The sequence below is a fragment of the Platichthys flesus genome, chromosome 19 (assembly GCF_949316205.1).
Source record: "Platichthys flesus chromosome 19, fPlaFle2.1, whole genome shotgun sequence".
In the NCBI taxonomy this organism is placed as follows: Eukaryota; Metazoa; Chordata; class Actinopteri; order Pleuronectiformes; family Pleuronectidae; genus Platichthys; species Platichthys flesus.
Window position 1 is genome coordinate 15,297,621 of NC_084963.1, and position 27,368 is coordinate 15,324,988.

At 40.1% G+C, this 27,368-nt stretch overlaps 2 protein-coding genes across 2 annotated transcripts in view; both read left to right on the forward strand.

Annotated features, from left to right (window-relative positions):
* The window catches only part of LOC133975475 (tenascin-like), a 31,869-nt gene extending 15,872 nt beyond the window's left edge, over positions 1 to 15,997 (forward strand). Inside the window, exons 11-23 of the mRNA XM_062413433.1 lie at positions 3,365 to 3,640; positions 8,309 to 8,581; positions 8,829 to 8,951; positions 9,326 to 9,469; positions 9,606 to 9,725; positions 9,925 to 10,068; positions 10,770 to 10,900; positions 11,264 to 11,396; positions 12,237 to 12,388; positions 12,567 to 12,663; positions 12,754 to 12,915; positions 13,781 to 13,944; positions 14,488 to 15,997. Coding sequence (XP_062269417.1) covers positions 3,365 to 3,640; positions 8,309 to 8,581; positions 8,829 to 8,951; positions 9,326 to 9,469; positions 9,606 to 9,725; positions 9,925 to 10,068; positions 10,770 to 10,900; positions 11,264 to 11,396; positions 12,237 to 12,388; positions 12,567 to 12,663; positions 12,754 to 12,915; positions 13,781 to 13,944; positions 14,488 to 14,598 — 2,030 coding nt within the window. The 3' untranslated portion in view covers positions 14,599 to 15,997. The remainder of the gene's footprint in view (positions 1 to 3,364; positions 3,641 to 8,308; positions 8,582 to 8,828; positions 8,952 to 9,325; positions 9,470 to 9,605; positions 9,726 to 9,924; positions 10,069 to 10,769; positions 10,901 to 11,263; positions 11,397 to 12,236; positions 12,389 to 12,566; positions 12,664 to 12,753; positions 12,916 to 13,780; positions 13,945 to 14,487) is intronic.
* LOC133975476 (tenascin-like) lies at positions 3,682 to 6,959 on the forward strand. The gene is made up of 3 exons (XM_062413434.1): positions 3,682 to 5,390; positions 5,518 to 5,790; positions 5,897 to 6,959. Exons 1-3 carry the CDS (start codon positions 5,246 to 5,248, stop codon positions 6,211 to 6,213), a joined length of 735 nt encoding a protein of 244 aa, XP_062269418.1. The 5' UTR covers positions 3,682 to 5,245; the 3' UTR covers positions 6,214 to 6,959.
* Positions 15,998 to 27,368: the final 11,371 nt, after the last annotated feature.

Below are 27,368 nucleotides of genomic sequence, written 5' to 3' on the forward strand. Positions count from 1 at the left end.
TAAACAACTACTCTGCAAATCAGTCATCATTGTTTAATGTTACATTTACCCTCCCTTGGTTTTTACCTCCAGTAATCTCAGTAGTGCTTTTAAATCAATCAGGACTTAAATCTTAATCTTAAGGATTCAATCTTCAAATCAAAATTAAAGAAATAATCTTCAGCCAATTAATAGAAAGAAAAGAGATGCACCTCTACCTAATCGATGTTGTCTTGATTTGTGCTTTTTTGTTTTTCTTTTAGCCTCTTTCACATTTTATTTAGCCAACTCAGACGACGCTGAGCTAACTCCTACAGGCTCGGAGGACAATGTGATTAGCTTTGTGAATTTAGAGCCCTCTGAGTCCCAGTTCTCTGGGATGGAGCCTGAGGATGAGCTCGGAACGTTGACTATTTCAGGCATCGTGTCTGATGGATTTGACCTCTCATGGAGACTTAAGGCTCACAGCCTTTATGATAGCTTTGCAGTAGAATATAAAGACCCTCAGCGATTATGGGAAGTGAAAGAGGTCCCTCTTCCTGGAAATGCCACTGGCTCTAGACTTGAAGGCCTGGCAGCATCGACAGAGTATCAGATAAAACTTTATGGAATAACCAGTAGCCAGAGATCTGCGCTACTTGAAGCTGTTGCAGTCACAGGTATAAGCTTGTCTTTGACTGAATATTGACACTTTTGTCACCGTCTCTTTTCAGTGGAAATTTTGCTGACCTGACATTAACATCCGTTCTGAGTGATCCGATCACAAGTCCTAGGTTCAGGTCTGAATCCCCGAATGAAATGAATACTCAAATGTGTCCTGAGTACATCATGAGATCTCATCACTCAGACCATGTTCGCTGGTGGTCTTGAATGTATGTCACCACATTATTTACACTGTGTGAATTTGAATGCATCCTGGGCCACTGCCTTCATGACTTATGTCCTCTGACCCACTACAGTTTCATAATAAATCAGACTCATCTTTGAGATCCGATCACAGTAGACGCATTCAGGACGCATATTAATGTCAGGTGTTAACAAACCAACCTAAATTCTGACCGCTTGTGATTTTATCTCTGAGGACGGATGTATATATCAGGTCGGACAGATGAACTCAGATAGCTTCTGAGATCAGAGTGGTGACGTGAGTTGCATGCTGGCTAACCATCATCAGTAAACCTATAGCCTGATACAGTATGATGACAAAACCCTTCATATGCATATAAACTCATTCAACCTCATCTATATCATCCAAGGCTTCAGCACTGCTGCAAAATGTTGCTTGAACAAATTCAACCACAGGAAGAAATCTACAGTCTTTTCCCTGAGTCATTGTTGCCTTCAGATACATTGGGTCACAGTGCACTGGCTGCACTCATTACTTCCTGCAGTTGAACTTGTAAATGCAACCACTTCTGTCTCTGAAAGCCACCATCTCCATCCACCTCATTCTTTGAGTTCTGTCCCATTTTCAAAATTGAATGATTCTCTACCAGTCAGAGAAAATGAAACCACACGTCACTCGCATGCCAAACAAGTGACTCGACAGTCTCTCTTCAGTTCAGCAGGAACATAATGGCTGTGCATGGCTTTTTCATGAAGACTACTGTGTACCTCCACTGTGGTGGGCTACTCAGAACCTTCAAAGAATTAACAGTACCGACTCAGGTGCTGTTAATGCCTTAGCTGTTGCTTTATGATGTAAACAGGGATCCTGGAAAAAAACATGATAATAATCAATTTTTGAGACGAGATATGATGAAATCTCATGTCGACATGTAAGCTCATGAATGGAATTATACACAGTACATTATTCTATTATGTGCAAAAAAAAAGTTTTCATGTTAATCCAGTTTTTCATTGCAGGTCACTTCTTGTTCACTTCTCAGCAGAGCCAGTAACACATATAATACCATAACCTTCTTTTTTTCACTGTAGCATCCGAGCCTACCTCCCCAGATGTACTTGCGCTGAGTATTAAAGAAGCCACAACAACCTCACAGTCTGCTCTGGATAATGACACAATTCAAACCACAGATCCCCTCCAAGCCGTAAACACTGAGGCTCCTTCAACCTCTGATACTGTTGTGATGAGCTCAGGGGCGGAAAGCTCAAACCTGAATGTACTTGGGAACCTCAAAATCACAAATGTTACCTCCGCTAGTGTAAGCCTGGCTTGGTCGGCGCCCAACGAGACGTTCGACAGCTTTATGGTGGAGCTCAGTTCTCCATCAGGGGTGACACAAGCTTATGTGACCACATTACCGGGAAATGTGAGGAAGGCTGAAATAAAGGGCTTGACCCCCTCAACACATTATGATGTTACATTACAAGGGCTTTTGGATGGGAATCGATCTTTGCCTCTCAAAGTTTTAGCCACTACAGGTACATGAAGCAGATACTTCCTACATTCATCAGAACCCATCACCATCATCTCATGAATTCATTTTTGTGCTCTAAATATTTTAGGATGACTGCATGAGAAAAGTTTTTTCAACAGATGACTGTATTTTATTTGTACTTTTATATTGATATATGATATTTATGATATTTGTGCTGCTTAAACCTCTGAGTAGAATGTACAATGGCGTTCAGGGCCAAAAACTGAGCGAGAGATTTTTAAAATTCAATTCATAATAATGAGAAAAATTATCATATTTCAAGAGTCGTAATGATATTATACTTTTTTTCCCGCAATATCTCAAGAATACTCTTGTAATGCTATTACAAGAGTAATAGCATTACAAGAGTATAAAAAATAAGTTTTTATATTCCAAGAAAAAAGGAATAATATTTATAAGAAAGTTATATTTTAAACCTTTAGTTATATTATTTTGATAATAAAGGTTTCATTCTACAAAACTAAAGTCAAACATTTTCCAGATTCCTGATGCAACTCAAGTTAGTCCTGATGATCAATGTTTTTTCATGGTATATCAAAGTGGATATTTTGTATTATTCTTAGTCTGAGTCTTGTAAAAATAATCAGATTTCAAGAATATTATTTTAATTGGGTAGGTCTCAAATTATAAATGAAAGATTATTTGAAAGAGTTTTGAAAAATTTACATTTTCAATATTTGAAGATTCATATACTGATTTACATTTTTCTCAAACATAGATAATATACAACTTAATATGTTATATTTTATAAAATAAACTAATTTGAGACTTTATTTTCATAGATTTTCAACTTTTTCTTGAAATATTCCAACTTTTTCCACTAAATTTGATTTATCCTGTCATGTAATAGTTACATTTAAATTTCAAAGTGTGGCCCTGATTATCTCTTGTACCTTATGATAAATAATGCACCTTATGTGACAGTTATGTTTGTAATCCATCTTGCCATTCAGTTGACCCACTGTGATCTTTTTATCTACCAGAGGACCTGAAGCCCATGGTGGTGAACCTCACCATCTCTGACATTACATGGGACAGCTTCACTGCGTCCTGGAGCCCCACAGTTGGGGACTTTGACAGCTTTGTCATTGAGGTAACAAACTTGGAGAATTTCGCAGAAAGCCAGAACCTCTCACTGTCTGGAGACGCTTTCAGCCTGGATATCTCCGGGCTGAATCCCAACACCAGCTACCTGGTTGGCCTGTACGGGATGTATCAGGGCTCCTTCCTTGAGCCTGTGTACAGTGAAGCCACCACAGGTACCTGCAACTTCAAGTGTTGCAGAGTTTTTATCCTCTTTAACTTTTTAACTTTCTTTCCTTGGATTTTTAACCACTTTCCGTTAGAATTTGTGAAGCAAACACAGCCACATACAACACCCACCCTGTTTGGTCGACATTTCGCTGCATGAATCAAGAGCAACATAATAACCTAATTCCTGTGACTGTCCAGCACAGTGAACTGAACTGCTTCCTCCTAACCAACATGCCATGAACCCTTCTTTACCCTCCAGCCACTGTTTCTGTCTCGCTGAGAGAGGGCAGGGTGATTGGCGCCCGTGCCTCATCACTGAGCCAAGCAAACGCCCCTCAAATGTTCACCCTTTACCCCCGGACTGCTGCCTCCATCCCAGTTACCAAAGTGCATGAAGCCCCTATTCCCCCTCCCCCGCCCTCTATCATCCCCTGCATCCTGGTCCGGTTTGATGCTGATGTGCTGCAATGATTGCAAAGGCAAACTTCCACCCTCCACTGCCTGTCACCCAGTGACAGCGTGACCATCTCATCCCCTCCCATCAACCCTCATTCAGTGTGTAATCGATTAACCTTGAAGGATCATTTGCCCGTGAATGTGTTCAGTAAGTGCTCACAGTATGCGTGAGTTTCAGTGGCGTTTAAGCTCTGTTAGTTTGTATGAATGACGCTGACATAATTTAGTTTAGTCGATTCTTAGAAAGGTGATTTTCACGGAACTTAAAAGTAAATATCCTAATTTCCTTTTGAACTACTAGGTGGCAAATGATTAAAACTTCTTGTCCATCTCAAGGTAAAATGCTAATATTTCATCTGCAGTTAACACTAATGCCTTTTTGATTTACATCTGAATGATGCCTAAATTGTATTCTGCATGCTTGCATGTTACTGACTATATAGTGTTTGCATGTAAAGAGATGTTATAGCCAGTTTATCTTTCTCTGGGGCAGTCCTACTCTGCTGGAAACTGCCCTCCTGCCATATTATTGATTCTGTACTCGGAACAAATCTTGCTCCAAATGCATGAAAAATACTTTTAGCGCTATTTAATTTCTTCCTTAACCACAAATTGTCATGTTTAAATCAACACTTGCAGGCCAATATTCTGCAGCTATTTACCATGATGGCTTTTTGTGTCTTTCTTCTTGGAGTATGATTGTAGTCCATCTCATCATTATCAGTTTTATGAAAGAAAATAGGTTTAAAGGGAAAAAAAAAATTCAAGCTGTTAGTAATGGTGGGGAACTTTTAATATGCATTTAATGCAAAAACCTTTGCATGTATTTATATCTGTATGAAGCCACTCAGACTAGTAGGGAATGCAAGTTGGTGGTGGTGAGTTTCCTGTCACATTATAGATATTTTTCATTTGATGAATCAGACCAATAAGCCACCAGCCGCAGATTTTCTTTATATTTTCATTTGACGTTTGTGTTCTGCAGAAGGATTCTGATGAAAATCTAATAATGCTTTTTTTCTTTAGTGAATCAGCCGGTGCTTGGCAAACTATATATCTCAAACTTAACGTCAGAGAGCTTTTCTATCCTGTGGAACGCCACTGAAGGAGAGTTTGATGGTTTTATCCTGGAGATAATTGATTCTGATTGGCTGATGGAGCCAAAGGAATATAACATATCCCACAATGATAAGTCCATCAATGTCAGAGAGCTCAGGCCCAGCACTGATTACATAGCCTACCTCTATGGGACGTACAAGGGATCCCGAACCAGTGCTGTCAGTATTGTTGCATCAACAGGTACTTTGATTTGTTTTCTCTGTCTCTGGCCTGTATGCATATACTGGACATTTAAAAAGATACAAATACAAGCTTCTATTGCAAATATAAATAAGTAAATTTATACTATATTTTCTCTCCCCTGTAGCTGAAGAGCCTGATTTGTCCAGGCTAGTTGTTTCTAACATTACCTCAGACAGATTCTTTCTGTCGTGGCGGACAAGAGAGAAGCCTTTTGATAACTTTATAGTAGAAGTCAGAGAGTCTGCTTTGCCCTCTCAGGCAATGGGGCGCGCTCTGCCGGGAGACGTGCGCTCCACAGTCATGGCCGGGCTCAAAGCCAGCACAAGCTACAACATAAAGCTGTACGCTAGTACTGGTGGCCAGAACACACATCCTCTATTTGCTGTAGCTTCAACAGGTATTGCATCACATGCGCTTCTAGACACTGCATGTACCAAACACATTGTTGCGTTGTAGTTCTCAACACAACTTCACTGAAAAGCCGTGTTCTGTTTTTCATTCAGAGGATCTCCCACAGTTGGGGCCCATAGCTGCTTCGTCTGCCAGTCCACATAATCTCAGCTTGTCCTGGAGCACTGTGTCAGGCCATTTTGATGGCTTTGTTATCCGGGTCAGTGACTCCGAGCAGCAGTCTGATCCACTGGAGTTCAGACTTCCTGGTGAAATCCGTAACATTACAGTCTCGAACTTGATGGATGCCACAGGCTATGACATTGAACTGTATGGTATTTCTCACGGGCGCCACACTCCCTCTGTGTTAACCCACGCCGTCACAGGTACTATGTATTTTACTCATATTTTCAACTCCCATCACTCGTAGGTTTAAATGCATTAAGGTCAAACTTGACTTGCATCATAAGCCACTATTATTTATGATTACATTTTTTATGATTTGAATGAAACGATTTAATTTGTTAACTCCAAAGAGTTCAGACATGAATAAACACGGACAGTTTGTTTGCTTTATACTATTCTGTCAAAGAAACACTATCTTTTGGTAAAAGCTTTCACAAAATCATCCTAAAATTTGTTTCTCAGATTCCTCATAAAAATCTGAAGCCTGGGCAGGGAGTGTGTTGAGTTGCAGTGAAAAGGATGAGTGCTAGAAGTCTGAATTGATTTCTATTCAGGAAGTGCAAACTTCTCACTCTCAAATTTCGATTTCATTTTTCCTACCTGAAACGTTTGTCTTCCCATGTTGAGATGAATGTCATCTTTATGAATAGCAAAGCATCATAGGCGATGTTTCATCACATTTTCATTCACTCCGAGCCACGCTCCTTTTACCTGAGTTAGGGTTTCATGGCGTCGACTGAAAACTAAAATCGAAGCCGCTGAATGAAACTTTATAACACCTTTGGGTGAGAAAGGAGACGTATCAATCTTTCCACTGTCTGTGGCAGCCATATAAATCAGTACGATGCATTTCAAATTTGCCCTAAATGTGTTGTAGCCTTTAAATTCAGGAGATATTCTATTTTTAATAGATGACTATTTTTGTCCCTATAAACTATAAAACCTCACAGAAAGAACAGACTCTATGATTTGCCAAGGCAACCATTGCACACGTTACGCTCCTAATGGAATCTTATTCCCTTTCCCACATCTGTTCCCGCTCACAAAACAATGAAACCCGCTCCACTCCAGCTTCTTTGCCTAAAGTGGAAAACTTGACCATTTCCAACATTACCCCCTATGGCTTCCGTGTGTCATGGGAGGTGAAGCAGCAGCTGCAGCAGAAGGATTCACCCCCCTCTACTGGGGGCTTCAGCCACTTTCACATAGTGGTGACAGACTCCGGCTGGCTGCTGGAGCCTCAGGAGTTCACTGTGCCGGGAAACCAGAGTCACCTGGACATCTGGGGCCTCATCACCGGCATAGGATATGAGCTCAGGCTGACGGGGGTGTCAGAGTCAGGGCTTCTCTCTCGGCCTCTGAATACAGTGGCTGTGACAGGTACCACCCACAGTTCACTGCAAGGCCCCTCCCACCTCTTACTAAAATGTGCAACTACTGTGTATTGATGGAAATTCATTTAACTTTATGATCTGAATTTGAAGTTTCACCATCACAACTTGGCTGCTCTATAAATTGTATAATTCTGTGGTATTAATGTACTTTTAATGATCATTTAACATTGTAAAGGTTTTATTAAGATCTCTTAAAATGAATTTGGCTTGATTATTGATATAATTCGAATTTGATGCCACCTTTCGATGGTGAGGCTTCAGATCACCTACCTAATGTAACACAGATTTAAAACTCATCTCTTTTCTGATCTATCAATTCCTTTGGTTGGGGGCATTTTCTTTGTATGCAGTTTGGTCCCCGGGAGAAAGAGATGTGGAGCTCCCATTTTTTTCACCATTTATTCTTATTCCCAAAATATGAGCAGGCATATTAGTTTGTTTTCATATTTTTAAAGGTGTTTTCCTCCATATTTTTCTTGGTTGTACACAGCAAAAAGCAAAATGATCAGAAAGTAGGAAAACACTGATACATCAACAGACAATCTGAGCATGAAATGTCTGTTGATATAACTTCTAATCTCATTTGTTTCATTGTCTTTGAATGCACTGAATGCACCTCGACCTTGAGGACGCATGGCGACCTCGTCTCAACCAGAATTACCTGAAATTCTTCCAACACGTCAGTTAGAGCCTTTAATAGAATGTGAATCTGTTAACTCACATTAATCAACGTCTAATAAAAAGCATATTGTCTTTCTTTTACACTAACGGATGCCAGAGCATGGCAGATGGTGCACAAAAACGTCTGCCACCTGGAAACCTTTCTTGTCTTTCTGCTGAACTCTTCCAAACTGAGCCAATGTCTTTGGCTGTCTCTCACAAGTTGATGATTATTTCTGGGAAAACACCAAAACCAACACAACTTCTGTTTCCTTGTCCAACCAGAGGCTGAGCCGGAGGTGGAGCATCTCTTTGTCTCCGACATCACTGCTGACAGCTTCCGTCTGTCGTGGGCGGCAGATGAAGACATGTTTGACAGATTTGTGATTAAAATAAGAGACAGCAAAAGGCTGTCCCATCCTAAGGAGTACAGTGTCATTGGTGACGAGCGAACCAAGGTTTTAAATGGACTCTTGAGTGGCACTGAGTATGAAATCGAGCTTTATGGTGTCACATTGGACCAACGCTCCCAACCTATTATTGGGGTTGCTCAGACAGGTATATGAACAACACTGCAGATTGTTTTGTTCTGTACTAACATCTAAACTCTCTGTGGTTTGGCTTTGCAGAGAACTGAACCCGCAGGGCTACTAATCAGACTCCTTCCTCTGCTTTAGGCTCCATGTTTACTGGAAACACTGTCTTAAGTTTATTGTTGTTCTCTTGAGCCAAAGCTGTTTTTGGAAATAGTTTATTCACTTGAATTCTCCTTTTCCTGTTTTCCTATCTGCGTCTGTCTATTCAGGCCTGAGCACACCAATGGGACTTCATTTCTCTGAAGTGACAGATTCTTCTGCTGTGGTTCACTGGTCCATGTCTCCCTCTCCTATTGATAACTACCGCATCGCCTATGTGCCCTTTGAAGGAGGTAAGATAGCGATCAAGGTTTTTGCATTTCTTCTTACAGATAAAAAGTTCTCAATGACTAGGAACTACAGTGCCGCTCACTTATATGCACCCTCTAAATATGCAACTTGATGGCAAAATTTATAGTAAAAAATTGGCTGAATTGAATTGAATTGGCAAACAATGAGGGGAGCCGATCATCTATATTTTTAGCCCATATTCACGAATCACAGTTTGGGCAAATCATAGGGCTTAACAAGGGGCAACATCCTCTGTCCTTAACCCTCAACAAGAGTAAGGATGCTTGGTGTTGGGTGTGAATACGTTCTTCTAGCTGATTTGAGCCCTTTATTTTGATATGTGATGTATTAAATGCAGGGCCTCTCTAATCCACAGGAAGCCCGATGACAGTGACTGTGGACGGCAGTGTGTTTGAGGCTGTGCTGCCCAACATGATCCCTGGCAAAACCTACCAGGTGACTGTCAGTGCTGTGAAAGGTCTGGAGGAAAGCGACCCCAGCACCGACACTGTAACCACAGGTTTGCTTTGTTTCTTTCTCATTTGATGTCCGTAACCTTTGCGTCAGCCCCTCTAACTCATAACTGCATTGGCATCAGATTCTAGAAAATGTAATTGAAGCCATTTCCTCTTTGTGTTCCTGTTTGTGTCTTCCAGCTCTGGACAGACCTCAGGGCCTGACTGCAGTTAATGTCACAGACACATCGGCCCTGCTGCTGTGGCAACCGTCTGTGGCAACAGTCGATGGCTACGTCATCACCTACAGGGCAGATTCAGGTGAGATTGTTTTTCTGTAATGTTGTTTATCAACATTAGCTCCTAATGGATGCAGCATGGGTGGGTAATCTTTGAAAGAAACTCTCCCTCACACATTGCCTTTCTTCTGTCAATTGTGGCAGTGTAGGTCAGTGACTCGCATTTCTCTTTTTTGTCCTTAATCCTGTGATTTTATGAACTGGTGTACGTTGTCTTGCAGTGTCGCCGGTGGTGGAGCATGTTTCTGGAAACACAGTGGAGTTTGAGATGGGCTCCTTAGTTCCTGGAACCCAATACACAGTTGGAGTTCATGCCATGAAAGAAGCTCAGAAGAGTGGATCTGCTGTCACGGAATTCATCACAGGTCAGTTTAGAGAAGAAACATGTCTGCAAATCGAGAGAATGTGATAATAATGTGAAAATAATGTGATTATAAAGGGTTGGCACACAGTGAAGAACCGACAAATAGTTTTCACCTGAATCTACAGCTGTTTCCGTTTCAGCTCATTGTTTACCCGTCTGGTCCACAGCTTCACGGTTAACTCTCAACCGTCACCATGTGTTGTTTTTCAGCTGCAGAGGGCAAATGTGACTCAGTAGAGAATGTTCTGTAACTCTGCCAAGGCTCAACACATCCTTTAAAATCCTTTTAGGTGAACCATATTACGCAAAATTTGAAATATCAGTCCTCTGGATTGGCCTGATCAAGATCCTTAAATTATCCCCATGACAATGGAAAAATTTTTGAAAAACAACCAATCTTGAAATGTTAAGAAAGTGATTTGTATCTTAAGAGCACCTTAAGGCTTCCTGGATTAAGTGCACTACTTTGTCTCTTTGTGTCTTTTTGCACTGGTGAAAATGATTAAGCCTTAATCATCTGAAGAACTTAACAGAGTTGAGAGAGTGAATATCGGACTCCAAATTTATTATATTGTGTAAATGAAACCTTTTGCTAACTGGTTTCTTGTCTTTTACACTATGTTGATGCTGCACACAGCCAAATTAATACGTCATTTTAGTTTGAATGAATAATTAATCTGCAGTGTGACTCTGTATTTGCAGATGTGGACCCTCCTCGTGATCTGACAGCTATAAACCTCCAAACTGACAGTGCTACTCTGACATGGAAACCCCCGCAGGCTGCTGTGACCGGTTACACACTCAGCTTCTCTTCTGCTGATGGTGTGATCAGGGTACGTTCGCACCTGCATCAGTTGAATCACTGTCAGCGATGCTGGCTTCACTTCACAAAGATTGTGTTTATTTTACTGAGGATGCTATTCATGACATTAACTTTCAGATTGATTTCCTTAACTCTTGGCAGACATAATTGAGTTTATTCCAATGATAAATTAACACCCTTATTGAAACTGATACCTGATCTGTTGTTATTGTTATTAAACAAAACAACAGCAACTAGCAGCAATAATAATATAATATTGCTGCTAGACATGATATGATTTGATATTATATTATAATAATTGTTGTAGAATCTCAAAAATTGTCCTGCTTTTTTAGTACATTTTTTGTGTTTACTTGCGTATTTCTGGATTCAGGAAGTGGTGCTGAGCCCGACAGCTTCCTCTTACAGCATGGCTCAGCTCAGTGGTTCCACAGAGTACAGTGTCAAACTGCAGGCCATCGCTGGGCCCCACAGGAGTCGACATGTAGCCACTGTCTTCACGACCAGTAAGCATGAAAACATCATGCATGTACTTTTTCTATTCATTTGTGTGCAGTGCTCGAACATAAGACCATTTACTGAAGTATTGTACCTAAGTACAACTTTGAGGTACTTGTATTTTTCAATTCATGCTACGTATAAATTCTATTCCATTTCAATGATAAATATTGCATTTTTTAGTGCACTACATTTATGCAATAGCTATAGTGTCTTTTTTCAGATTAAGATTTTGCATAACTACACATGATGAGATCATAAAAGAAGATTTAACAATTTGTTTCCACTTGTGACGCTTATAAATACTACTTTAGTTGACGTCCAGTGAAGTTAAATCGTTACAGGGACCAGAATAAGTCATATACTGTTGATGACCTTTTATGTACAATTTTATATTAATTTGTGATCATTTAGAATGCAGCGCTTTTACTTATTACGTATTATATTAGTAATAGTATACAACCAGTATTTAAATTCTGTGTTGTAGTTGCTTTTGCCTAAGTTAGGTAATATTTAAACCTCAGCCTTGTGGTTGCTACTCTCTTGAAGGGTTATGCAACAGTCCAGATGCACAGTAGAGAGTTAGAACTTCTCCTAACCTTAATTATTTTCATTCAATTCGATACCCCAGTCACATCACCTGCGCTTATTTTTCATTCTGCCTGAGCAGCTGCTGATGGAAAATCTTTTGTTTTTCCTTTCTTTCCTTGTCTCAACCTTCTTCTCTCGAAGGTCCTTTCTCTCTCTCAACACCAGTCTTGTGCATTTTCCTGTAACAGGGATAAAGATAAAGCAACTGTGTCCTCTGAGGTCTTGAAGATGATTTCTTTTTAATATGTGCGTTGTAGTTGGACAGTTGTTCAGACGACCCAGGGACTGTGCTCAGATATACCTGAATGGAGAGACGACCTCTGGTCTATACACCATCTATGTGGGAGGAGAGGAGGGCCAGCCCATCCAGGTTTACTGTGACATGGTCACAGATGGCGGAGGATGGACGGTGAGGAAATCAACCCGCTGGAAACTTTTAACAACCATTTTGACACCATGTTTCATATTGAATCATATCTGATCAAACCAGTTATGCAATGCCTGTTTTTAATTATATACAGCATCACAGTGACCTCGGTCGTGCTTGGTCGATTGTTGTGACACTCATGAAAGTTAGTCCTCCGCAGGTTGCCCTCAGACGCCAGAATGGAAAGCTGGAGTTCTTCAGGAACTGGAAGAACTATACCGCTGGCTTTGGGAACATGAATGATGAGTTCTGGCTGGGTAAGAACCCCCGATGTTTAACCCTATACACTACACACCTTTCTCCCTCTCTCTTATTAACATCTCAGACATGTTAAATCTGTGTTGCAGGTCTCTCCAACCTTTATAAAATCACTTCCTCTGGTCATTATGAGCTGCGAGTGGACTTGAGGGACAAAGGGGAATCAGCCTACGCCCAGTATGACAAGTTCACGCTTGCAGAACCAAGAACACGTTATAAAATCTACATAGGGGCATACAGTGGAACAGCAGGTAGGTTCTACTTCAATGAGTAGTTGTACATTTTGGGAAGAATTTCTCATGGGCTTTTTATTCTCAAGAGTGAGGAGAGAAGATCCATTTTGTAATAAATATGAGTTTCCATCCACCTGTTTTAACTGCTTTGCACAAAAACAAAATACTTGACTGGAAACATCAGAAACTCAAGGAAAGAAAAGGCCAAATATAACTAAATGGAAACAGGCTTAGAGTAAATCATCAAGCACAAGTGGCATGATACTTTATTGCCAGCTGAAGAGATGAAAGATGGAAGTGAGGAAAAAGGATCAATTTGAACCATCCCTGTTGATCTGTAGCAGGTCTCCTTCCACTGTAGGTCACCCAACACAAAGCAGAGACAGAGATTTTTATTTGGATTAGCAAATCATGAATTATTTGGAAACTTTTTTCCCCTCAAGTATTCTCTGAGAAATAAAGAAAATGTTGAAAAATGCCCCAAAAAATCTCTCAATGTTAGAGAGAAAGTAAACAATAAATACTGGTTCCAGCCCCTGATCCAGATTGATTCCAAATTTTACTGGATTCTTTACTGACACATCCTTCCTCCAAGTTTCATGGAAATCCTGTTGTTAGTTTCTGCAAATTTTGATTAGAAAATGGAGCCATGTTAGCGGTTTCCCTGTTTCCAGTCTTCATGCAAAGCCTCATACTAAACACACAGATATGAGAGTGCTTTTTATCTTCTCATCCACATCTCTAAAGAAATTGAACAAGTATATTTCCAAAAATGTCTATTTGCCTTGCTTAGTTTTTCCAGTAGAACTGAGCTCACATGTTTCTGTGCATTGAATCAATGATAGAAGGATGAGCTTTACTGATCAGTTCCCATCTTTCGCAGGTGACTCCATGACTTACCACCAGGGTCGACCGTTCTCTACCTATGACAACGACAACGATATCGCTGTCACCAACTGCGCCTTGTCCTATAAAGGTGCCTTTTGGTATAAAAACTGTCATCGCGTCAACCTCATGGGGAAATACGGCGACAGCAGTCACAGTAAGGTATGTACAGTTCCAACATGTTTCCTGGACTTTATTTATATTTTTCTATCACCCCTCAAGATGATGGATTGCTCATTCTTATGCCAGTATTTCAAAAATCCACTTTTTCCTATTTAAATTCCAGTTCTGCTTCTTCCAAGATACTAGATGTTTCAGTCAATTCTTCTTTATCGGGGCTTCTGCCTTCCCCTACTTCTCCATAAAAGGCCTTTTCACGTGCTACTTTTAATATTTTACCCAAATATCCATCATACCATCTTTAGTAAATAAAGTGATATACAACTTATGATCTTATATACTAGTATTTGTTGTAATCGCATTCCTAAAAACATTTTATCTGATGTTTCCAAAATATGTGTGAGTGATTGACAAATTCCTCAAAGTTTAATTCCTGCTTACAATCCTACAAACCATCCAGTAAAAGGATGGAGGTGACAACATAATCCCTCTAAGGATTAACAATTCAGATTCAAAAGAAGACTTTGATCCACGTTGGTGAATTGTCGGATGTATGATGTAGTGACAGACTCCTCTTTCTCACAGGGGATCAACTGGTTCCACTGGAAAGGCCACGAACACTCGATTGAATTTGCGGAGATGAAGATCAGACCAGCCAACTTCAGAAACTTCGAGAGCAGAAAAAAACGATCATAGACTTGTGAACCCCCTCCACCTCCTCCTCTTCCTCACCTCCTCCTCTGCCTCACCAGCTGTCATGAACTTCGGTGTCCCCTCATTTTTAAGTTCTCTCTAAATTACTCACAATCCAAGGTAATCACACTGAATGTAATCAATTCTGGCTGTGAGAGACAAACTTGGTAAATTTACACCAAAGAATAAAACAATTGGTTGATTTTGTGTAATCGCCCCAGTCTGGCACCGATGTGTGAGTGAATATATATTGTGTGTTCCAGGGAAAAGTAGCTGTTGAGTTTAAGTGTGAATTGACATAATAGTACATGTGTAATCGAGACCTAAACAGCAGTATTCATATAAGAGTTAATCGTAAAATTGTATAAATGAATCCACTGAATCAGTAACATGTCAAAGGCACATATAGTCGGAAGGCATCGGGCCACATCCTTCACATTCGCTGAGTTCATGGGAATCAAACTCAGATGCAATATGTGTTGAAATAGTTCAGTTCCTCCATCCTCGACATTGTAATGTTACAAAGATCGATCAATTAAAATGTAAATTTTGTTTGATTTATTTCCAAAAGTTCTGCTAGGTTTCTCGGAAAGAACCATATTATTTGTGTTATTTGTTAATAATAATATTTAAAATAGACTGATCACTTTAATAAAGGCGAAGAAGAAACAACTATGAGACTTTTGTTCAGAGGAGATCGGCTGAGCTACGCAGAAATTTTGTATGTGTCTGCAAACAAATAACATGCATACAGTTCAGTAGTCAGTGGCGGATCTAGGAATGTTTTACATAAGGGGCCAAAATTTACAAAGACCAGTAGAATTCCTTATCAGAAAAAGATTAGAAATAAAAAAAAATAAAAAATCATATTTATTGTTGGTAGGTGACTTACTAATATTTTAAAGACTACTGAGAGAACAGGGCCACTTGGAGGGCCAATCAGATTTCAGTGCCCCATTGGTTCCACCCCTGGCTTCACCCCTGACAAATGAAAAATAATGTTTCCAATAATAAATTAGTCATAAATATTCACTGGTGTTTAAGTGGAGCGAAATCCTTCATGGAAGTCCATCAGTAAGTAAATACTGAACTCTGGTTAGGAACTAAAAGGACAATCCATGAGCTTTGTGTTTTACTCCACTGATTAGAGCCAAACTTCACGGTTCTTTCCCAGAAACTTACATAAAGTTTAAATTTAAATTAATTAAATGAGGCCTAATGTGAATGAAATCATACATTTTAATCAGCATAATAAACCTAAAGAAATGTTGCCACATATTAACTGTACAACTATGTATTTGTAGGCCACTAATACAGTAAAAAACTGTATCAGCATATTTTGATTTAAAAAAGAGCAAATTGGATGACCTGTAACTTTCAAGACAAATAAAACTTTTGTTTGATAAAAGCGTGTGTGAGCCTTTTGTTCCTTTTAAACAGCACACATTTAAACCGTTTCCATGGTTTCAGTCCAGCAGATGGCAGTGTTTACTTTGTGTTCAACACTGGTTGGGCATGAACAGTGTGATGAATGTGGTTTTCTCACAAGCTGCGTTTAAAAAGCAAAAATCTTAAATATTGATTATTCAGGTTTTCTGCAGGGCTTGGAAATCTGATTGAGGTAAACACAAACAAAAAATTGCCTTTAGACTTTCATTAATCTGGTATCACATTTTAATGAGGATTTCAATATTGACAGATAATGTAAATCAACAAAAAAGTCTCATATATAACTAGATAAAACTGTGTTGGGATTTATCACCTATACTGCAGCCAGCCACCAGGAGGCAATCAAGATGCTTTGGCATCACTTTTGGGGAGCAGTCATATCCATATTTAGTTACAGTCTAAGGTTGTAAATGAATTGTTATAGGTCTGTTTACTTTTTCTACCACTTATCAACACAAACTCGGGCAGGAAAAAATGTAACTTACATTTTTTTCAATATGTTAGTTTTACAACATATCTATATATAATTTCAGGTCGTGTTAAAAAGATGTGACATCGCAGGAATTATTCTAAATATAGTTTAGAAGTTGTGACAAAAATGTTGCATATATAGCATTTCATTTCTAGAGTAAGTCATTGTTGGCAATATTGTTCCTACTTTCCATTGTTTTCCTCGTTCTGTGACCAGTATGACCCCAAAACACGTATTAAATGACATCCTATTGGGTCTTGAATAAACTTTGATTCGATTACCCGAACATTGCAGAAACCTCGTCATAACATCATTTGCTATCAGAAAACAATCTCTGAGTTAAAGAAAATTAAATAGCTGTAAACGTTATTGCAGGAGGAAGCTTTCACTTCCAACCAATAAAAAACTTTAACCTCTTTTTGTTTCACTTTGAGAATCAAAAAGTTTCCTGAAGACATTTGTATAATAAATATCTTTTCATCCAGATCTGAAGGGAAACCTGTGGCTCTGTACCACAGAGTAACTGTAACGCGGGCAGAAATCATTAGAGCCTTTAAACAGGGATAATTTAATAAAATATGACTCGGCTACAAGTTCTACTTTTAGTTGCATTTGCATCGCAAGTAAACCTGAAGTCCTCTCAGTCTTGTCTTTCGACATCAGCCAGGTGACCCAGTTGTCTCATCCTCCTCTGTGTCCATGTCCTCTCTGCACGCTTTTAATGGGCACATTTCGGGCCTATAGCATCCGATCCTCCCAGAGACGACTGGATGTTTCATCCGGTCATGATCACCAGGGCCGGCCCTAGCACATTTGGCGCTCTAGGCAAGCTTCACTCCTGGCGCCCCCCCCCCCCCCCACACACGAAAACTTATTATAAAATTATTTCTTTCTTCGTCGAAGTTGCTTGGACACACACACTCTAACCATAAGCCTCAATGTGCTAGCATGTTCTGACAACACCAAGGAGGTTCGTACCTCAATTTTTGCCTCATTTTACCCTGATGTTAGATTAATTTTTTTAATGTCAAAGTATTGGTTGGAGATATATGTTATGGGTCCCAAAATTGATACGACAGCAACAAAGTATATCTGTAGAATACAGTAATGACACGGAGCTTCAGTTCCTCATCCAGACTGTATCTTATTCAAATTAAACACAATTTCAAGTACAAGCATTTCTTTGAGTGTAACTGCATTTTTAAGTGCATAAAACATACATTCAATTATTATGGTGTCTCTTTCCTCCAAACATCTTAATATACATTATCACTCATAAAGAAATATAAACATTTACAATATAGACCTATTGAATATTAGCTTATAACTGGTCTTTATAAGGCACAATAAGAATACATGAATTACAGAGTCTGTGTGTCGGAGCTGAACTACACACTGTAAAGTAAACAATATACTATCGCGACGCGCCTGCAAGACGACGTCCAGGTAAAATAAACACCTATACAGGCGAATGTAGCCCCGCCCACCTAGTGCGCGAGTGTCTCTCCTCACTGCCCAGCGGAGTTTCTAAGTTTTACCAGTCAACACGTCTCAATGACATGGTGATCAAGCGAAGATTTAGGAGCTAACGTAGGTGACTCTCACCAACTACTAACCTGTAGAATACAGGATGGAAGCAGCAGCAGGAACGACACGGAGCATTCAGTTCCTCATCCAGACTGTACCTGACAGGACGGGGTGCAACTGCTCCAGTGCCAAACGTTCCACCTGAGTGCTGCTGTCATTCACTGATTTCTCTAATGAAACTACTTAAATTACTGTCAGAGTAATTAAATACAATATTTTTGGCCATACCACATAGAGAAGGGGGCGCCTAAAACTCTGCCTAGCAAAAGAAATATATATTTTATTTTATTTTATTTTTTGCTTTGCGCAGTTTTTGGCGCCCCCCTCTGAATGGCGCCCTAGGCAACCGCCTATGTCGCCTGTAGGAAAGACCGGCACTGATGATCACGGCTTCAGATTCTCAGTATTCCTGCTCAGGGTAAACAGTTGTGTGTTCAGAGGAGCCTGCCACTCCCTCAGCTGCCAAAGGTTTTGGGAATTTGGAACAATTCGTGTGAATTTGACAATGAGGAATGTGAGGAGGTGTGACGAGACACTAGATGTCATTTGGCACAGAGCTGGGAGATTTCCACATAGAAATAACTTGCCCTGGATTAACGCCTATGACTATTGCTGAGCTCTAATTTCACCCTGAGATGTTGCTAAATGGGGACTTGGAGGTCATCAGTCAAGTGTCCTTGCCCCAGAGGGAACTGGGGATAGGAATACTCTAAAAGATCAGTTTTGAGAGTTCGAACAATTGTCTACCACTTGTGTTGTGGACCGTACTTCTTATGACCCCTGTTTCTCCCTGTGGTGAAGACAGATAAGAGCTGGTATTGATAAGAGACGATACGCTACTTGGTGAGGGAGATTGTTGCTGTTTGGTCCTGTAAACCCATTCCCTACATGTGTCCCAAATCGGAGGGAGTTGGAAGTAAATTGCAGATAACAGTGTATACAGATTTTAGGTTTTAAAAGCTGGGATAGTGGTTAGGGTCAATGGGAATAGCAATATCCCACAGTGGGGTTTGTTCGTCCCCAACTCTGATCCGAAGTGCTGCATCCGATCTGTGAGACCTTTACGTATTAAGCTTCATCCGGTGTTATAAATGCACTCTGTGCCCCTTGTTAGATGATGAAATGAATTTGTCCAATTTTCAAATTTAAAGACAGAAGTGCTAATAAACGGTAAAAACTTCAGCTTTCACTACTGTTGACAGGCGAAGCGCCCATCTTGGATTTCTAAATCGGGGGTGGTGAGGTTCCTCCGACCGTCCGAGTCCAAAGTCTGAACTGACTGGTGCTGCTAGTTGCAACTTCCGACTCTGGGGTCAGTTATTTCAAATCAAGGCCTCACAGAGCTGCAGCCTCTTAAGCCTTCCAAAAATATAAAAATGCTAAATGTGTTTTAAATAGTTAGAATACTATTATATCTATGCACGTGTTTCATACACGGTACTGTAGCTACTTGGTATTCCTCCCCAGGGTAAAGTGGACATTCCAGGCAGTTCAATGGGGACTTGCCTCCATATGAACCAAAATTAGCCAACAGTTCTCAGAACTGTCATGGTGTTGCGACACATTGTGATACTGTCAGTATTTGCTCAGCGTTATATCATTGTTTACTCAAAGAGCAGCCTCAGATTTGCTCAGCCAACTCTCTCCTGCTGATGCAATAAAACAAGTCTCCCTCTGGCTTTCCACAGCCCAGTTTCTGTTCACTGTAAAGAAATTAAGGTTTATTAATCTTCAGAGTATTATTGTAACAGTGTGATTGGGTGCAGTCATTTTGTAAATTTCTTGTGAGCAAATATGTATCCTGGAAGCAGCGCAGCACAGACTATGGTGCCTTTCACTTCATGGGGTCAAATAGGAGCTGAAATAAAAATGTGATTTCCGAATATGCCAGTTGAGCAAACGGTTACTGTGTTGCCTGAGAAAAACCTGTTTGCATTAGTCACGCCATGCAGCCTCGCTGAAACATGCTGGCCTGCCATTAATCATGTTTTTCAAGGAAACTTTTTCCCAAGAGTCGGTGCTATATTTGAATTGGCTCCGCTCTCGGTGTAGAGTCCCTGGCGCTGCGCGAACATGCATCTAAATCATCCGCCTCGACCCTGTCACTGCACTCCGCACTACTTTCCACTCCCCCATTAGACATGTGTAATTGAAAAATAGTCAATTTCATGCTCTATCTGATTATTCTATCTGTAGAGTAAATGCTCTTTGCATGTGCTGTAAGCTTCAGATTACTGTGACGTAAAGGCTGTACTTTCATTTGATGTAATTCACTTTTAAACCTGAACGTTTGGGCAGGGGATTCTGACGGTCAGGATTCCAAGAGTTATTTGCTAAAGATAATTCAGAAAACGCATACCCAAGCAGTTCGACTCCGAGCTGTCAGTGCAGCATGCTCGCCTCACATATCTTGCCTGAGGGATTGCTCGACGCACACTATAAACAATAGACTTTGCACATAGCACTGTACACTACAGCAAACATAACTGAACATTGCTTATTCCTGCATGTGTATAATATGCTGCAGTAGATATCAAGTAACAGAAGGAAAAGCCTGTGTGGTACAGTCCAACTTGACTGAGGCCAATATGCATCAAACTAATGTGGAAACTATCTCAGCGTTCATTTTATTCATGCAATGTTGTGGTTCATGACCTTAAGATGACTGCATGTGTAAAACTGTGTGAATACTTTATGTTGATGCACATTCTGCTCCGTTACCAATGGCTTGTGCAACAGTCGTACTCTGACAACCTGGCATATATAATAACCTGAAAGCACCTGATAACATCATCAGGTGCATTCAGCCACACCTTTATTTTCTTAGCTTCTGTCATCGAATCCATCGAACATCACTGAACGTTCTGCTCTGCTCGACCAGACACACCGACGCTGTTTCGTCTTTAAACCTGTCTTTAAATTTGTGTTGATTTAACATATCAGTTGTGTAACATGAGGCTGAACAGGAAACACAACATTACCCACTACGTTCTGCTCCAAGCTAAATGTTAACACCTGGCGACTCAGTACGTACATTGTTACCTGTGCACTGGGAGCTTATATAACAATTAAACTACCAGATTTTGACCCAAAACCCAAATGGGAGTTTCATGGTGACAGTGGAGGAAAAGTCAGCCTATCGACAAAATCTCTTTGTACTGAATCTCTCCATAAAGTGTCAATCATCTGATGGTTTTCAAGAAATTTGATTGTATAAATGAAAACTGTAATTTTACAGCTAAAGCAGGTCCACCACTTTATCCAGAGCTGCATCCAAACTGAATGGGTTCTTGTGGTAATCCATTAAATAGTTTTTAAATCATCATGCTAACAAACATACACAGACACATAACAGGTACTAAATTATTCTTTTACTTATTGAAATGCATTTAAAGGCCCAAAATGTCATAACTGTGTCTCATACATCCAGAGCGATCACCAGTTTGAATACTCATCTTATATAAAGCTCTTTACGTGCATGGCGCTGCAGAGTCACATACATGACACATGAGGATTGGGGTCGATTATCCCATTAGAATCATTAATCGTTGTGATTATCTCCGGACATCCATCAGATGTGTCATCAAAATGAAAGTGTGTAAAATGAGAATGGGTTTAATGTGTTCGGGCCGTGTCAGTGACCTCTCGTGTATACACTAACACATGTGGGGGTTTACAGCCTATGGAGGTGGTGAGTGATCTCCTCTAATGGATCCCTATTTAATAGATTAACAGCAGGGCTCATTTAGTTGATCTGTTCCAATGTAAAGGTTTAATGCCATTGTCCCCTTTAAAAAAAAGCAGAGCAATTACACGAAAGCCCCAAGGCCACATGTCTGACCTCTTGTTAAAAACCAAGAAAGCAGAGCGGCATTAAACTGAATCATCTGCTGGGGTTTGGAGACGTTCTACTTTTGATGTCTTTTGTTTTGTGTACAGTAATTTCCCTTTTAGCCCAAATGATTGGAACTTGTAATCCTCGGCACATGGCCGGGCCTCGTTCGCTTTACATTGAGAGCATTATGGCGAAATACATTTCATTAGATCGCTGGAGATGTACATCGACTTGGACCTGAGCCTAAGAGGATTGCGGCCGTGTTTAGGCCATGTAGCATGTTGGGCCTCCCAGATGACTCGCTCAAGCTGCTTCCTACATACTACAGAGATCGCAACCCCAATTTCTTTACCTCATCAAGTGGCCATCTGGACCTGGGGAGCTTTTTGGTTGAAAGCTCCTTAGAGCAAATTCTAGCAAATTCAATCAGCCTATACATTAGGGAATGTATAGTACAAGTCATATATGTCCATCAAATTGGAATAGAAGTGGTAATCCAGATTAACAACTTGTTTGCCAAAAGACATGCTGTACTTTGCTTTACTGCACATATGTGCATGTGCGTCCCATTTCTCTGAAAATAAACTATCCATATAGATAGTATATACACTATATGGATACATATCCATATAGTGCAAAATGCACTATATGGATATGTATCAGTCACTGACTGCCTGTCAAGTTTTGAATCATTTTGGAAAATATACTTCACTTTCTTGCAGAGAGTTTGTTGAAAAGATTGCTAAGTTAATCAGCTGCTGACTCTTGATGAACTCTGGTAGTAGAGTGGGTCGTCCCCTAACCAGAAGGTTGGCGGTTCTATCCCAGTCTTCCCCATTCCCTGTCCTTGGGCAAGATGCTGAACGCCAAACTGCCCCTGACTATATATATATATATATATATATATGTGACTGTCTGTTTGTTTTTTAAACGTTTTTGTGGACTCACATGTTACTGACATGTTACTGACATGTTACGAACATGTTACTGACATGTTGCAACCGCAGCTGGTCTTCCTCAGTTAAAGAGGTGAATGTATTTATATATATATTTATTTATTTCGTGAGGCCAAGGTCAATATTTGATGAAATGATGTCTGAAGTCAACTTTTATTTAGCCACCAAATGACAGATGCGGTATTGTAATTCATATTTTAAGTGGGCCTGCTGTATTTCTTTCAAATGTTAAACTTTTCATTTTAAACGGTAGACTCATTATTGAAGGAGGATGATCCTGTAGCGCCTGTAGGTTTGTGTTTAACCTACACAAAACAAGGGTCATGCATTTGTTTATACTATATGTTTCAGAGATGAGAATTCAAATAGCCTCTGAAAATCCCTTGATACCCTGTGTTGTACCTGCTCTCATTTGATGATGGTTTTAACTGTGCAGCTCGAACTGTGACATAACAGCCCGGCTCAGAACGGGAGCACACTGGCTCGCTGATGGGGATTACGGCTCATTCTTCAGAGCGCTGGGTTTATTTTAGGGTCCGGCTGGATAAAACAGGATTAGGATCACAATGAATCAGCAGGCATTCGAACCCAGAGGTCATCTCCTCCGTGGCCTTTGACATTTGAAATGCTTATAAAACTCCAACTGTGTTGTGATAGCTAAATATAGATTTGATCAGCTGTCATTCCAGCGAGGTGTCCACTTTTGATAAGAGCCGTGTTCTTTTAGAGTGTCGGTCCAGTGCTGACAGGTATCTACTGATGCGGTTTTACTGCATTCTCCATACAGGGGGATATATGCAAGATTTAACTGTTGCTCCATTTCCAGTGTTGGCAATAAGAGCAATTTACCAAGATATGTATGTGAAAAATACATTCCTTTACACCAATGTGATTTTTTTTATTCTATCATTATTTGATAGAAATTGCTAATCAGCCGGGTCCAGACAACATTTAGGCAAATCTCTATAAACAGCTATCTGTGTATGAATGTAGATAAACACTGGCTGAGAGTTTGGCACTTCACTTAAACTATTTCTTGAATTACTACTTTACCTCGAACCTGATAGCTGGGTGGATTGTTTTTTATTTCACACATGCATTTACTAAAACACCAAATTACCTTTTTGTGAATTAGAGTTCACCAAGGTTGATAAGTTACATCCAGTGTTTGTTGTAAGTTTATCTTTCTCTTCGGCTCCATGCCCTTGGCTATACTGGCCATAAACTGAAAAGCTTGAAAGGTGGGTCAAATGAGTGCATTTCTATGGAAGTGTATCATTTTATAGATAGTATGACTATAAAAGTACAAGAGTATATAATAGTGTTTTATTCAGATTTCTATGAAGGCTTTCATTTTATGAATACTACTTATATATACTTATATACTTGGAAAGTCTCTTTGAATCTGTAAACACGTATATCACGTTGGTGTGTCCTGATCTGACTGAGGCTTGACTTTGATTTATGACTCAAATTGTGGGAAAGGAGCCCTGAGGGTTTTACAGCAGAACATCCTCTATCTGACATTGGGCCGCACGACTTTGTTGCAGAGTATTTTCTCTGTAGCAGCCACACACAATTGGAACACTACCTGGTGATGTGAGGCGCTGCAGCTCGTTCAGCACTTTCTAAAATCCAGCCTGTTAAAAGCTGCTCAGATCTGCCCTCAGGGACTTTGACGTTCACCTAATGATTTTAATTTTTCATGAGGATATCCGTGTGTATGCATTTGTGTGTAGAGCTGGGTGTGTCTTGACCGCTCCACTTTGTGTGACTGTGTATGTTAAACTACTCTGTACTGTGAGTCAATGTGCTATTAGCTGTCTTTGTCCTGTTCTGACCTGCCTGAACCATAGACGCTATATCAAAGTGGAGGTTTTGTCTCCACTTTCTCCCGCTATCCAGAATTAAGGCCAAAATATCCCTGATACAAACTCTGCCATCTTGTGCAAGTTCAAACTTACAGGAAAACATTTGAACAACCATCAGTGTGATAAGAACTACCTAAAATGACTGAGCCATCTGACCATGGAGAACATTTTCATTTGAACGAAGGAACATGACTTTGCCGAGGTGCCACCTGAGCTTACCGCTATCATGGCTCTGGTTTCTTGTCAGCAGTGAGCTTCACGAAAACCAACACCGGTTCTAACCAAATATCTCTGAGATCAAATTCATGACCAATGATAGTGTGTGAGCACCTTGTGGTTAAAGCCTGTAAAAACCCAACATGCTCTGAATTGCAAATCTCTGTTGAGGTCATGTTCACAGTTTAACATCTTATACCTGAAATCAAGGACGCCGCATTTTTAAGATCAGCCAATTTTCTGACGGGTTCACTTAAATGGAAAGTCAGCGACAGTAACTGAGAGTAGATCCTTCAATATGGCCGTTGGTTCAGGTTTGAAGGAGGACCACGCTTTAACAAGTGAGAGGAAAAAAGTCTATAAAGATAGCACAGTCTCCAGCAGAGTTAATATCTGACTGAAAGGACCAGTCGGATGTCTTTGTGTGTGAGGCAGCAGGGACTCTGTTGTTCCTGGTTACAGTCTAGGACCCGACAGGTTTCTTTATGAAATGAATAAATGAAGCTGTGATGGTTTGATCTGTAATAATTTATCGTCTGCTCCCAGACAGCAGCACTCTGACTCCCATCCACTCACTTTCCCTAATCAGAGCCGAAGTCCCTGCAGCAGGGTGAACCATGTCAATTATTGAGAGACCCATATTACACATTAGCAATTAGATAATGGCACTAAGCATTATCTTTCAATGTAGTCCATTTCTTTGAATTATAGATTTGCTTTGCCCTTTGTCTGGCACCTCCGGTGAACTTACTTTCAAATCTGAAGTATTCCTTTGTTATCAAAAATATTCATGACTAAATAAGCAACATTGAAAGTTTGAAAAAAAAGTAAATATTGAAATTGGGCTATAATCAAAGCTGTTTTTATAAAATGATGTTTACACCATTAAAAAATATCTGTTAGAGCAGAAGGTTATTATTATTATCAATATATTGTCAAGCCTAGTCCTGCTCTGAATGAGAAGTGCCTTTAGATAACTTCTGTTATGATTTGCCGCTATATAAAAAAAAAATGTGCTTTGACGCCATAAAAAGGTTTTGACCCGCCTACTCAAGTTCAAAGGCCTCTAGTCGCCTGATGTTAAAACGATTGTCATCGAGATAGACGCGTTCAAATCTGCCACACGCCATGTGTTGCTCCTGCAAGAGTCGCTTAGTCAGGATGCTGATTATTGATTAACGATCTGAGTGTTTACAGTGTGTACACTGCTGCAGGGTGAAATGTGCTCAGCTGCATGTGACTAATGCTAGATCTGTCTAATTTCATTTTTAGATATCTTGTCAGTATTGTTTTCACTGTGACTAACTGGGTCACGGACTGATAGAGCTACACACCTGGAGGCTTGTAGGACCAAAAGTCTCTTTGTGTGTGTGTGTGTGTGTGTGAGAGACACACACACAATTATTGGGATACCCAACAGTTCCCAGAGCTTACACTTTGTTGGAGAGAAAATGCATAACAAGAACCATTATTTCCGAAATCGTAGTTCGAGATAAGATGTGAACTTTTGTTCATTGGTCGATGTTAAAGTTAGGGAAACGTTTTTGGTGTGGCTGTCCACAGTGAATGCAAGTCAGTACAAAGTCCTAATGAGGATAGTTGCACAAACTTGTGTGTGTGTGTGTGTGTTTGTGTGTGTGTGTGTGTGTGTGTGTGTGTGTGTTTGTGTGCGTGCGTGTGTGCGTGTCTGTGTGTAGGCCACATGCATTCGTGGAACAGTTGACTGGGGCGAGATGTGAAACTGAGAACAACCATGACAACCTCACCATGTTTCCACTGTACTAACCTTCAGTCAGAGCTCTAGACTCTTTTTTGAAGCTGTTCTAAGAAGACGGTTGTGAGGAGTTTTTTCAAGAACCCAGGCTATTCTGTGCAAATGTCGAAGATTATGATTTTTTTTTTTTGTTAGCTTATAACTCCATGCATGCAGTTTCCTGTGTACATGTACATTATCAAAACACAGATTTGAGCTGTTCTGTGGATTCACATAAGGGTTGCACGACAATTTCGTCAAAAAATAGATGAGAATAGAGTCTGTTCCTTCTCCAAGGCCCAACAGTCTCCTTCGCTCAAGATGAACTGAATCTCACACAGTCATAGATATGAGTCCTCTAGAGCTCTGCATCATTTGTTGAGAATTTTATAGAAATATCAAAAAATAATAATAAAAGATAACCAAAATGATCTTGCAATGTAACGAAAGAGAAAAACATTCCAGGATCCTTCACCTAACCCCCCCCAGTGTGTGAATTCCTGAAATCCTTGAAAACACAAACTACTCAGTTCAGTGTTTGTCTGACTGAGTTCAAAAACAAGCTTCAAAGTCTTGACAAAACAGAAGTTGGTACAGGAAAGAAGGAAAAGAAAAAAAAAGATAATTAGCATTT